The sequence below is a fragment of the Gastrolobium bilobum genome, unplaced genomic scaffold (genome assembly GCF_033153095.1).
Source record: "Gastrolobium bilobum isolate Gb01-03AN ecotype WA unplaced genomic scaffold, APGP_CSIRO_Gbil_v1 utg95767, whole genome shotgun sequence".
NCBI lineage: Eukaryota > Viridiplantae > Streptophyta > Magnoliopsida > Fabales > Fabaceae > Gastrolobium > Gastrolobium bilobum.
The window spans coordinates 34684-47534 of record NW_026898224.1 but is presented as its reverse complement, the minus strand read 5'-3'; the positions used below and the strand labels follow the sequence as shown (position 1 = coordinate 47534).

General features: G+C 39.0%; 1 protein-coding gene and 1 non-coding gene across 2 annotated transcripts; both read right to left on the bottom strand.

Moving 5' to 3' along the window:
* Positions 1-139: 139 nt before the first annotated feature.
* On the bottom strand, positions 140-2647 carry LOC133314004 (uncharacterized). Its single transcript, XM_061515436.1, has 3 exons — positions 1277-2647; positions 746-1102; positions 140-586 (listed from the first exon to the last, which is right to left on the bottom strand). The coding sequence occupies exons 1-3, from the start codon at positions 2645-2647 to the stop codon at positions 140-142; spliced, it is 2175 nt and encodes a 724-aa protein (XP_061371420.1).
* Positions 2648-12471: 9824 nt separating this feature from the next.
* On the bottom strand, positions 12472-12578 carry LOC133314005 (small nucleolar RNA R71). Its single transcript, XR_009751888.1, has one exon. It is a non-coding gene; the product is annotated as a small nucleolar RNA R71 (small nucleolar RNA).
* Between the last annotated feature and the right edge of the window lie 273 nt (positions 12579-12851).

Here is a 12851-nt window from a genome sequence, read left to right as displayed (position 1 = left end):
TTTTCATGTTTTTTTCGTGCCTTCGGCTAAGATTACGTATTGCTAGAAAAAGAGGAAGAGAACTCCCTGAACTCCCTAAGGAGAATAAACAGCATCAAGCAGACTTCTCAAACTGTTCTGAGCTCTTGCTGGAACCAGTTCATTTTTCGGATTTTGCCATTACAGTCACTCCAAGACTTCTGGGAACCACTTGAAACGGGTTAACCCACCAGCTATCTGAAATGGGATAAATGATGTCGGCCTGTATCGGCAATGTCAGAAGCTTTTCCTCCCGCTCAGGTAGAAGGGTCTTGGCCACTATCACAGGTAACTGCTTAAAATTAACCATGCTATCACCAAATTCTAAGGAAAGAGTACCAGCATGCACATCTATCTTAGTCCTAGCAGTTTTCATGAAAGGTCTACCAAGTATAATTGTACTACTAGGAATCTCACCATCCATCCCTAAGACATAGAAATCAGCAGGAAAAATCAGATTGTTCACCCTAACTAATATATCTTCAACTACACCAGAAGGATGAACACTACTCCTGTTGGCTAACTGAACAACAATACCAGTAGCACGCGAGGGACCAAGACCAAGAGACTTATACACAGATTCAGGCATAACATTAATGGATGATCCTAAGTCTAACATACAATCATGAAAAATAGAATTTCCAATAATGCAAGGGATAGTAAATGTCCCTGGATCTTGGCACTTCTTGGGCATGGGCTGGATGAGTGCTGACACATTCTGGCTGACGCTGACTCGTTCATCCCCTTTCAGCCTCCTCTTGTTGGTGCATAACTCCTTCAGAAACTTAGCATATCTTGGAATTTGCTGAATCGCATCCAAGAGTGGGATATTGACCTCTACTTTTCTGAAGGTGTCAAGAATCTCTTTATCTTGAGCTTTTGCTGCTTGCCTTTTAGACTGAGTGGCTCTTTGAGGAAAAGGTAACGGGATGTGGACATCAGAAGTATCAGTATTTTGCTTCCTTGAACCAGTGTCACCTCCTTGAGATGACTTAACAGCAGATTGGTTTGGTTCCTCCAGTTGCTTGCCAGACCGCAGAGAGATGGCACTAACATTGCCGGTTCCCTTTGGATTTGGAACTGTCTGTGATGGAAGGGAGCTACCACTTGCTTGTTGATTCTGACTTATTGATGTTGCAAGTTGGCCAATCTGTGTTTGCAGATTCTGAATGGAAGACTCAGTCCTCTGCTGGAACTGCAGATTGCTAGTGGCCATCTGTTTCATTAAATCCTCCAAAGAAGGGCCATTGCTACTAGCTTGCTGCTGCTCTGGTGGCTGCTGCTGCATTGGCTGCTGAGGGGCAAATTGTTGAAAATTTTGCCTCTGTTGTGGAGGCACAAACTGCTGCCTCTGCTGGAATGGTAAATTTTGTTGACTCTGATATGGAACATTTTGCTGATTCTGGTTCCATATGAGGTTGGGATGATTCTTCCAGCCAGGATTGTAAGTGTTGGAGAATGAATTATTTTGCTGCTGGTGCTGGTGCTGTGGATTTTCAGGAAAAACTGCAGCAACAGACTGGTCAACTTGGGAACCGTTGTCATGTAAGGAAGGACAAGCATCTGTGGGATGAGAAGGATCACAACAGATGCCACACGGGTTGTTTGTCTGTTGAGCAGAAGGTTGCACTGTCTGTGTCACTGCCAACTGCCTCACCATTGATGTCAACTCATCAAGCCTGTTCTCTATTCTCTGGTTATCTGTGCTTGATGCTCCTGCTGCTGCCACTATTGGATTTTGCTTTGGAGAAGTTTGCACTTGGAACACTGCATTGCTGCTTGCTCTAGTGCCAAATTGTTGAGCATTAGCAGCTATCTCAGCAATCAGCTCCTTGGCCTCATTAGGTGTTTTATTGCTCAGGACTCCTCCACTAGCTGCATCCAGAAGGTTCCTATCCATAGGCAGCAGCCCTTCATAGAAGTAAACAAGCAGGAGATTGTCTGGAATTTGATGGTGTGGGCAGCTTGAACAAAGCCTTTTAAATCGCTCCCAATACTCATGCATGTTCTCCCCATTAGCTTGCCTTATGCCACTGATCTCCTTTCTGATTGAAGTGGCCCTGGATGAAGGGAAGAATTTCTCCAGAAACAATCTGGCCATGTCATTCCAGCTTACAATGGAGGAAGGTGGCAGGTAGTACAACCAGTCCTTAGCTCCACTGTCCAAAGAGAAAGGGAAAGCACGCAGCTTGATTTGTTCCTCATCCACCCCTGTTGGCTTCATAGTGCTGCAGACTATATGAAATTCCTTCAGATGTTTGTGGGGATCCTCACCTGCAAGACCATGAAACTTGGGCAGCAAGTGTATTAGTCCAGACTTAAGCTCAAAAGGTACAACAGGATTAGTATAACGAATACACAAGGGCTGCTCATTATCAACATTAGGAGCAGCCAATTGCTTAAGTGTTCTATCACCCATGATTTCAGAATCAAATAAATGACCAAACGAATAAACACTATGTAAAGGACTCGAACAAACAGACTCGATAGACTCAACAGACTCTAAGGTATGCTCAGGAACAACTCTACTGTAAGTCAACCTACGAGCTCTACTAGCAGCATGCAATGATCTATCTATCTCAGGGTCATATGCATATAAATCATCAACACTGGCATTACTCCTAGTCATGCATCATAGGCAAAGCATACAGCAATAAAATCACGAAACGTACGATAAGACACACACAAAAAAAAAATTAATTATTTTTTTTTTCAGAAACGAAAATAGATGAAAAAGAAGATGATCAAGAATCAGAAAACGATTTAGACCGATGCAATTTCCCCGGCAACGGCGCCAAATTTGACACGAGCTGTCGAACTCGCGCAAATTAAAAATTATTTTTTTAATTAGGGTTCAGAAAATTTGCAGTAAAGTGGAAACCCTAAGTCGTCTCTCAAGGAAATTGTTTTGGTTAAAATCGCTTATGAGAACAGAAAATTAAAAGGGGGGTTTTAGATTTTGATTCAATAATTAAAGAGGCAGAATATAAATTTGGAATAAAAATTCGTAATTAAAAATAACCAACCTAAGGTTTGGGTTCCATGGACGTCTTTCCTCGGATAAGAAGATATCAGAATCGTGATTGATTTGTCAATCGGATCAGAATCCTTATTTCCAATTGACAACCCTCTCTAAGCGATCGCTTAGCATTTGATCAAAGACGATGCTTCTACTCATACAATCGCAGAGTATCAGCCCGCTTGATTTAAGGTCATAGGGTCAATCAACCTAATCATCAAATCTGATGATTAATCCCTTTCCATAATCGCAATCGCGAACCTCAGATTGAATATCCACGATCGCACGATATCAATCTGAGTTGGGAAGGGAAACAAAACTGATTTGAAATAAACGCAGATCCTCAAGACCAATCCATGGAATCCATTACCCTTAGGTTGATTAAAAGGTTCTTAGCCTCGCATGGCTAAGGTAAACATAATTGAAATGAAAAGAAGAAGAAGAAGAAAAAAGATGAAGAACGCAATTGAATAAAAACTCAGAGAGAACTTCTCTGTTGTAAAAACTGACTCCCAAGGGTTTCCTAGAGTCCCCTTTAAATAGCCGTCACGCAGGACGGCTAGGGTTTCATTGCTTCAGCCCAAACATAAAATAAAAAAACCGAATAAAATAAAATGAAACAATAAAACTTGGCTTTGGGCCACTTAAGTAATTGGGTTTTAATTTAAATTACAAGCCCAATAGTCAAACAAAACTTCAGCAAAACGCGTCCAACTTGGTGTCCGAAATCGACCAGCTTCTAGTCCGAATTGGGCTTAGAGCTCTGCATAAGAATTGTATCTCTCTGTGTTATCTGAAAAACCCAACAAGAACGGAGTCAATCCGACAACTATGGACCGAGATATGGCAAAAATACAGAAGTAACGTAAAGCTGAAAAATTCTGACGAAAATAAATTAAACCCAATTAAAAACTAAAAACCTAAATTAACTCTAACAATCATTATTTTATTCAAATAAATCCTAAAAATACTAATCAAGAGTAACAAATAAGTGTAACAAAATATGTGTTATCAGGAGGCTCCACTCATAATTTCTTACAAGCTCGCTTTGTGAAATTTTTGGGGCTGGCAATTACACCTACACAAAAATTCCAAGTGTTAGTGGGCAATGGAGAAGTAATGGTTGCTTGGGAGTGTGCACACAAGTGGGTATAGAGATGCAAGGACATCATTTCTGTCAGGATTTGTATGTTTTACCAATCCAAGGAGCTGAGATTGTGCTTGGAGTGCAATGGCTGTCCTAGTGAGGGGATATCACCATCGACTACAAGGAGCTAATTATACAGTTTGCAAAGGATGGTCAGAAGGTAGAAATAAAAGGGAAGCACACCCTAACCATGGAAGCCATACAATTGCATCAACTTCGCAAGTTACAATCTTCCAATTAAGTAGGCTGCTTGTACTAGTTGCATGCAATAGCATGATAAACCCTTGGTTTATAAAGTTTTAAAGCATGAATTAGCTTAATTTATGTGATTAAATGGATGGAAAAGAGGGTTAATGTCCTAGAAAGTCCTAAATACAAGTTCTAAAGCTTATGTTGAAAATTTACATTGTTCTTGTAGGAAAATGAAGCTCAAGAAGCAAAAAAGAGAAGGAAGAAAATCCTGAAGAATGGGAAAATTCTAAGTGTTGGGCGCTAAAACGGCCAAAGTCAAGAGTTTTAGCGCCCTGCTGCAAAATGAAGCCAAAAAGTGCTGGTGTTGAGCGCTAAAACGCCTAAAGCAAACGTTTTAGCTCCCTGCTGTTCACAAAGATGCTGGTGTTGAGCGCTAAAACGGTCAAGTCAAGCGTTTTAGCGCCCAGGACAGTTAAAAGTGGTTAGGCACCCGTCAAGTTGAGCGCTAAAACGTCCAACAATGAGAGTTTTAGCGCCCGTGTCAGTTTTTGGATGTTATTCAGTTAGAATTTGTAAACTATAAAAGGGGCAAAGGACCTTCATCCTATATATCCTATATATCTATTCTAATCTGACTTTTCCCATCACACTAGGAGAGGGGAGATCAGATCAGATCTTTCATAGATCTGATCTGACTCCTCATTCTCTCTGAACTTCTAAATTCTTTAGGATTAGTTTTTGTATTAGTTAGTACATTTCTATGTAATGGTAATTGAAGATTGAAGACTCAACCATCATGACAATGGAGTTTGATCTTTCTTCTTCTCTTGTTTATTCTTTAATTATGTCTGAGTAGAGTCCTTTGTAGTCTGATTCAATGGAACTCAAGTGTGAATTTATGAATGGTTAATTGAATATTTTGTTTATCTCTTATGTGATTGTATGAAGTTGTCTTGATTAATTCTTTCTATCAAGGGAATAATGTAGAAAAGGGATGTTTACATTGTTTCTGTAATTGACAACTTCATCATCAGTGTTCTAGTAGTCAAGGGATTGATGCTAGGATTCTGATGTGATCTTAAGATCTTAGTATTTAATGCATGTATTAAGAAGGGAATCACCAAGACATTGGAGTTTCTGATTAATGTCTCAATCAGGGTAATAAGGGATTACATCATAATGATAAGAAAAAGGTTGATCAACATCACATGGAAGATAATTCATCATAGAAATTGGTTCATCCATATATTCATGCTTGAGGGAAATTGATGTCTGACTACTTGTTTACATTATAACTCACATTTTATTTGCTTATTAAGTTTTAATACAATTCAATTCAATTTCTGGTGACAAGAAATCAATGCAATCAATAATCTTTTGTTTGATTCAACTTAAGTATATATGGTTAGTCGGTGCTTGAACACAAATCCTCGTGGAAATGATCTTTACTTATCATTTTATTACTTGTGTGACTAGTACACTTGCTAAATTCACAATAAGTTTTTGGCGCCGTTGCCGGGGATTTGTTCTTTCAACATTGACAGACACCATTAATATTTGAGATTGAATTTTTATTTTTCAGCAATCTATATTTATGTGTGAAGTTTTATTTTTCTCAAAATTTTGGTCCAGAGCTAAAACGTTCAGACGTGACCGTTTTAGCGTGATGCGACGCACATCAATGTGCAAATATCTCTGGAGACCAGCGCTAAAACGCTTGATTTCAACGTTTTAGCGCTGGTCCACTTATATGATTTACATGGTTATTTCATATGTTTCACACACTCTCATATTCTATTCCCTCACTCTCATTTCACACACTCTCAAATTCTTTTACCTCTCTTCTGCATCCATCCACCAATCAACCACAATGTATGTTACAATCTTCCTTCCTCATTTCGAGCATCATGGGTTGTTCTTCTCTTGTGTCCCACATTGACTTTTGATTTCACTCCTCTTTAGTTTCTGTTATTACGATTTTAGTTTCTTTTAGTTTTATTTTGCTATTAGTTTACTTTTGTAATTCAGTTAAGTACATTGGAATATTCACTGTTTTTGCATAATGCACATTGCGATAGTACTGATGCTATTGGTTTATATATGAATGTGTTTCAGTGATCAATTGCTGTTTTAGTTTACTTTTGGTTTTATTTTGCTATTAGTTTACTTTTGTAATTCAGTTAAGTACATTGGAATATTCACTGTTTTTGCATAATGCACATTGCGATAGTACTGATGCTATTGGTTTATATATGAATGTGTTTCAGTGATCAATTGCTATTTTAGATTTAAATTAGTTGCTGGGGACAACAACGTTTAAATCTGGGAATTGAGTGTGATTGAATGGCATGCAAACTTCAAGGAGATGTCACACAAATTGATGAGCCAAAACAGAGAAATATCTCAATCTTTTTCTTTTCTAAGTTTTATTGTGTGATTTGGATTTTGGATTTCAGTTGTGATATGGAATTCCATGAGGATTAGACTGATCAAAGTTTTATATGATTGATCAAATTAAGGATACAATCTTATACCTTGCATGTTGAGCTTAAATGAAATGATTGCATGACTCATTCAATGTGTAAGAGTAGAGAGATTAGTTTTGATGCATATAGAGAAAGTCAAGCATGCATCAGTGTATTTTGAAATACTTTGAAGGGGTATTTTCTAAACCCACCACATCGCCTCCTTTTCGAAGGGAAGACAACCAAATTCACTTGGAACCTAGAACTAAGGCCATCAGTGTTAGACCATATCGGTATCCACATTTCCAAAAGACAAAGATAGAGAAAATGGTGAAGGAGATACTGGCATCAGGTGTATTCTGCCCCAGTTTGAGCCCATTCTCTTCTCCAGCACTTCTGGTCAAGAAAAAAGATGTGGCCCACAACTTTTCAATTCCTACTGTTAAAGAGATGTTGGATGAATTGGCAGGAGCCACTGTCTTCTCCAAGATGGACCTCAAATCCGGTTATCACCAGATAAGGATGGCTGAACATTATATCTACAAGATCTCTTTTCGCACCCACGAGGGCCACTACGAGTTTGTAGTCATGCCCTTTAGGCTCACTAATGCCCCAGCTACCTTTCAAGGGATCATGAACTCAATCTTGAAGGTATTTTTAAGAAAGTTTGTATTTGTTTTTTTTGACGATATTCTCGTCTATAGCAGGACATTGGAGGACCAACTAGATCATCTGCGAGCAGTGTTAGAATGTTTGCAGACCAATCAGTTGTATGTGAAGCTGGAGGAGTGCTCTTTTGCACAACCGGAAATTGAGTATATAGGCCATGTGGTGGATGGAGCAGGTGTACGACCAGATGAGAGTAAAATTAAAGCTATCATGGAGTGGAAGGAACCCACTAAAGTCAAACAGTTGCGTGGGTTCCTTGGGCTAGCTGGCTACTTTCGCAAGTTTATGAAAGGTTTTTCACAAATAGCAGCTCCCTTAACCATTCTTCTTCAGAAGGATGCTTTTAAATAGAACTCCAAGGCAGCCCAAGCAATGTCCAATTTGAAAGAGATTCTGTCTAACCCTCTTGTCTTGGCTTTACCCGACTTCAGTAAGTCCTTTGTACTTACCACGGATGCGTCTGGAATAGGTATATGAGCTATCCTCAGCCAAGACAACCAGCCAATTGCATATTTCAGCCGGAAACTTTCCCCCAAAATGCATCAAGCCTCTACCTACGTTCGGGAACTATTACCCATCACGGAAGGAGTGGCTAAATTCCGACAGTACCTGTTGGGAAGCAAATTTACAATTAGAACATATCAACACAACATCAAAGAATTAATAAATACCAGAACAATAGCGTTTCTTAGTTAAACTGCTGGGATATGATTATATCATTGAGTATTATCCAGGTGCTATCAACATAGTAGCTGATGTCTTGTCCAGAGTACACGAAGGGGAGAAGAACACCGAAGGTGAAGAACCATTGTTGTTGTCATTATGCACTCGTATCAAGCCATTATTGGATTCCATCCGAAGAGAGGTCAAGGAAAAGACTGAGTGTAAGAACCCACACCGTTAATTAAGGAATTTAATTAATAAATTATGAGAAAATAGAAAATGATTCCATAATTGACCCTAATAATTATTATCAGGCTTTAATAATTATAGTAAGTGAGTAAGAATGCTGAAAGTCGCGTTTCGGAAGAAAAGTGCAGATACCAGTTCTGCTAGTCGGTATAAATGCGTACCAAAAAAGTATCCCGGAAAATTAAATTAAGTGCATGATAATTACTAGAATAATATGTAGGACTTGTAAAACGAATTTCAAGTCCAAATAATGAGAACTGGTGATAGAAACCGGTACTGGCTTTGAAAAGCGCGTACCGATAAGGTGCTCCGAAAATTATAAGAAAAATATGATAATTCTTGTAAAATTGAGAAGGTTAAGAATCCAAAGTTTGGGATCAAAATGCTAAGCGTAGCAATTAAAGTTAATGCTGTGTGTTTATATGTTAAGTGGCTATATATAGGCTTGTTAACACAAAACCCTAGGCCATAACACATTCTCTACGTGAGTTTTGGGGCTGGCCAACTGCTGAGTATTGTTCCATTGCTTTTCCTCTTCCATTTCTTGAGCTTTGAGGAAACTTCATTCACAAATCCTTCTCATAAACACTTGGTGTGGGTGAAAGTAGCTTTGGGGCTGTGTTGTTGACCTTGTTCTGAGTTGGGGTTGCTGTTTGTGAGTGTTGGAGGGGCTGTCCTCTTGAGTTGAGGTGGTGAGAGTCTTGTTCTTGGCTTGTGAAGCTCCAAGGAGCTTCCTTTGTGTTGAAAGGGCCAAGCTTTGGCAGCATTTTCGTGTACCCTTCAAGTCAGACTTGGAGAGGCAGTGTGTTGAGCTCCAAGAGCCTTTGCTTCTCTGTTTTGAGCTTTGGTAAGTTGTACCAACCTTGGTCTTGAGTTTTGTTGCTTAAAGATGAAGTCTTGGTATGTTTAAAAGAGTTAAACAAGTAACCAACAATAGTATGACCCTTAAACAGTATAAAGATGCATGTTTTAACGTTTGAAAGTGTTAAAAATGGAACCTTGGAAGGATATCTTCACGAAATGCAGTTTCTGCATCCTGTCGTGAAATATCTGGATATGTGCCCGAGAAATATCCGGATATGTGATATCCGGAAATGGGATTTGGATATCCGGATACGGGAATCTGGATATCCGGATATTGTATATCCAGATATGTACAGTGAGATATCCGGATATTGAATATCCGAATATGGTCCCGAGGAATATCCGGATATTCTGGGATTTCGAAGAACAGTAGCTGTGTTGTGTGTACAGTAGGCTATTGGGGGTTTGTGGACCCTAGTTTGATGAAGTTGAACTTCTGCAATTAATGAACTAAGTCAGAATCAAGTGATTAAGGGCTTATGGCTTGGTATGGAGCCTTAAGACGTAAAACGTAAAGGAAAGGCGTTGTCTTTAAGTTATATGCTTATGGTGCATTATTACTGATATAGTATTGGTCCATAACAGATTGTGAATCTACTGTGTTTGGACTTTGTGCTGTGGACACTTGGCTTTGGGTGTTAGCTTGCAAGGTAAGCTTTCGTGTCCTCGGTTTAGCCATGTTGTGGTTCCACCATGTCCCATGGGGGTGTGGTTATATGCATGCTGTGTTACATGCTTTGAATATTCGAAATGTTGTTGAGCTTTATGTGTAATGGCTTTTAATATGCATGTGTTGTTTCATCTTGACGGTAAGCCTGAGTATGTGGCGTCATACGATATGGCGATCCGGGGTGAATGCAAGTGGCGTCTTGCACTATGTGTGGGTATTTGGCGTATATAAATCATGCATCTCTCTGGTCAGTAGAATAGAATTGACACACATAACATGATTATCTGTTGCATTGCACTATTTTAGAAATGATATTGTTGAACTGCTTTTAAACTTATATTGCACATGTGATGAACCCTTAGTTCACCATGATTTTTAGCAGGAATTAGGATCAAATTGTGTGATTAAATGATGAAAAACAAGGTTAATGTCCTAAGATGTCCTCAATTACAAGTTCAAGAGCTTTATTGGAAATTTGTTGATTATTGTAGGAAAAGCAAGCTTGAAAGACAACTGGAGAAGGAAGAAGATTCTGGACCTCAAGAGGAGAAAAATTGCCTAAGTGTTGAGCGCTAAAATGTCCACACTGAGCGTTTTAGCGCCCTGCTACAGGAAGAGGCCAAAACTTGCTGGTGATGCGCGCTAAAACGCCCACACAGAGCGTTTTAGCGTGCTGCTGCACTAAGAAGATGGAAAATTGCTGGTCTTGGGCGCTAAAACGGCCTGCAATAAGCGTTTTAGCGCCCTAAAGTGGAAAAAAAGATTCTGGTCTTCATCGCTAAAACGTCCAAATCAAGAGTTTTAGCGTTGGAGTCAGTTAAAGTTAGTTGAGCATTCACCAAGTTTGGACGCTAAAACGGTCATTCCTTAACATTTTAGCGTTGAAATCAGTTAAAAGCAGTTGAGCATACGTAAAGCATGGACGCTAAAACGGTCACTTATGGACGTTTTAGCGCCCACATCAGTTTTCTATTTTTAATTGTAACACTATATAAGGAAAAGCCTTGACACTTAGAAAGGTGATCTGGATTTGAAGGATCTGAACTTTCTCTCTCTATCTTAAGCTTTAGTCTGACTTCTCTCTAAATTCTCTTAGGTTTTAGTTTTTGTATTAGGATTTCTTTGTAATAGTTTGGAGATTGAAGACTTTCAACATGGAAATGAAGTTTGCTTCTTCTTCTCTTATATATTCTTTAGTCATGTCTGAGTAGAGTCTTTGTAGTCTGAATGCAATGGAACTCCATGATAATATTGTGTTGATTTGATTAATATGATGAAGTATTTTTCATGTGTTGATTTGAGATTTTCTGAGTTAATTATTTCTATCAAGGAAGTAGTATAGAACAGGGATGTTTATATGACTTCTGTATTTGATAATCTCAACATCAGAATTCTAGTACTCAAGGGATTGATGCTAGAATTCTGATATAATCTTAAAACTTTAGTATTTCATGCATGTATTAAGAAAGAGATCACCAAGGGATTGGGGTTTCTGATTAATGTATCTATCAGGGTAGTAAGGGATTACATCTTGATGATAAGTAAAAGGTTGATTAACATCACATGGAAAGAAATTCATCATATGATCAATTTTTACATGGATTATTATGGAGGAAAGTTGTTTTCTGACTACTTGTTGTTTTATTAATTCCTAATCCATATTTACTTTGTGTCAAATTACTTACAATCCATTTTCTAGTGACAAATTATTCATGATTTTTACAAACTCTTATTTGATTCAAATTAGTTTTCTATGGTATATTGGTGTTTGAACACAATTCCTCGTGGGAACGATCTTTACTCATCATTTTATTACTTGTACGACTAGTGCACTTGCTAAATGTCCAACAAGTTTTTGGCGCCGTTGCCGGGGAATTTGTTTTTTCAACACTAACTGATACTATAGAATTCTGAGATTGAATCCTTTTATTTTCGGTATTTTAGTTTATGTTAAGTTTCTGGTCAATTTTGATTCTGGTATATGCGAGGTACACGTGATCCGAATTTGTTGTTGTATGATCCAGAATTAGAAAGGACATTGAGGAAGCAAAAAAGGGCAGCCAGGCAAAGGAGACAGTTGCAAGAAATTGGTGAATCCAGTACGGTTAATCAGGAAGAGATAATGGCAGAGAATCACAGACCACCACCATAGAGGACACTGGGAGAGTACATGACTCCTGCAGTGATTCCTCCAATTGGGAGTGTTGTGCGTCCAACAGTGGAGCCCAACAACTTTGAATTGAAGCCTGCTTTGATACATTTGGTGCAAAAGGATCAGTTTGCTGGAACCAGTGCAGAGGACCCTTACTTGCACATAGAGAACTTTCTATTGTTGAGTGATACTGTGAAGATAAATGGTGTCACAAGAGATGCAATTCTGTTGAGACTATTCACTCATTCACTGACGGATGATGCAAGGAGATGGCTGCAACCATTGCCACAAGGAAGTATAACAACTTGGGATGATCTGCAAACCAAGTTCTTGCAAAGGTTTTTCTCAGCATCTAAGAGGGCCAAGTTGAAGGATGAGATTACAAGCTTTAAGCAGAAAGAGTCAGAATCCATTTATGAGGCTTGGGAGAGATTCAAGACTTTGTTGAGGAAATGTCCACAGCATGGAATTGAGGCATGGCAACAAGCAACAATCTTCCTGCAACGAATGACCACTAACACTAGAACCTTGGTGCATGCCACTGCTGGTGGATCATTGACTACCAAGACCCCTCAAGAAGCCTTGGATATCTTTGAGTCATTAGCATCTCAGGAATTTGATAATGCCCCAGTGGCTGACAGAAGGACATGAGTCATCAGGTTGGATGGGTATGATGCTCTGTTGGCAAGGAATGATCAACTGATGCAGACACAGAGACAACAGCAGCAACAATTAGATACCCT

Excerpts from the sequence above, each read along its gene's own strand:
- LOC133314004 (XM_061515436.1), bottom strand. The coding sequence starts at position 2,647 with ATGACTAGGAGTAATGCCAGTGTTGATGATTTATATGCATATGACCCT. Across the intron at positions 1,103-1,276 it reads AGCCACCAGAGCAGCAGCAA|ACAGTTCCAAATCCAAAGGG; the intron begins GCTAGTAGCAAT and ends CTTCCATCACAG. Across the intron at positions 587-745 it reads AAGGGGATGAACGAGTCAGC|TCTCTTGGTCTTGGTCCCTC; the intron begins GTCAGCCAGAAT and ends TCTGTGTATAAG.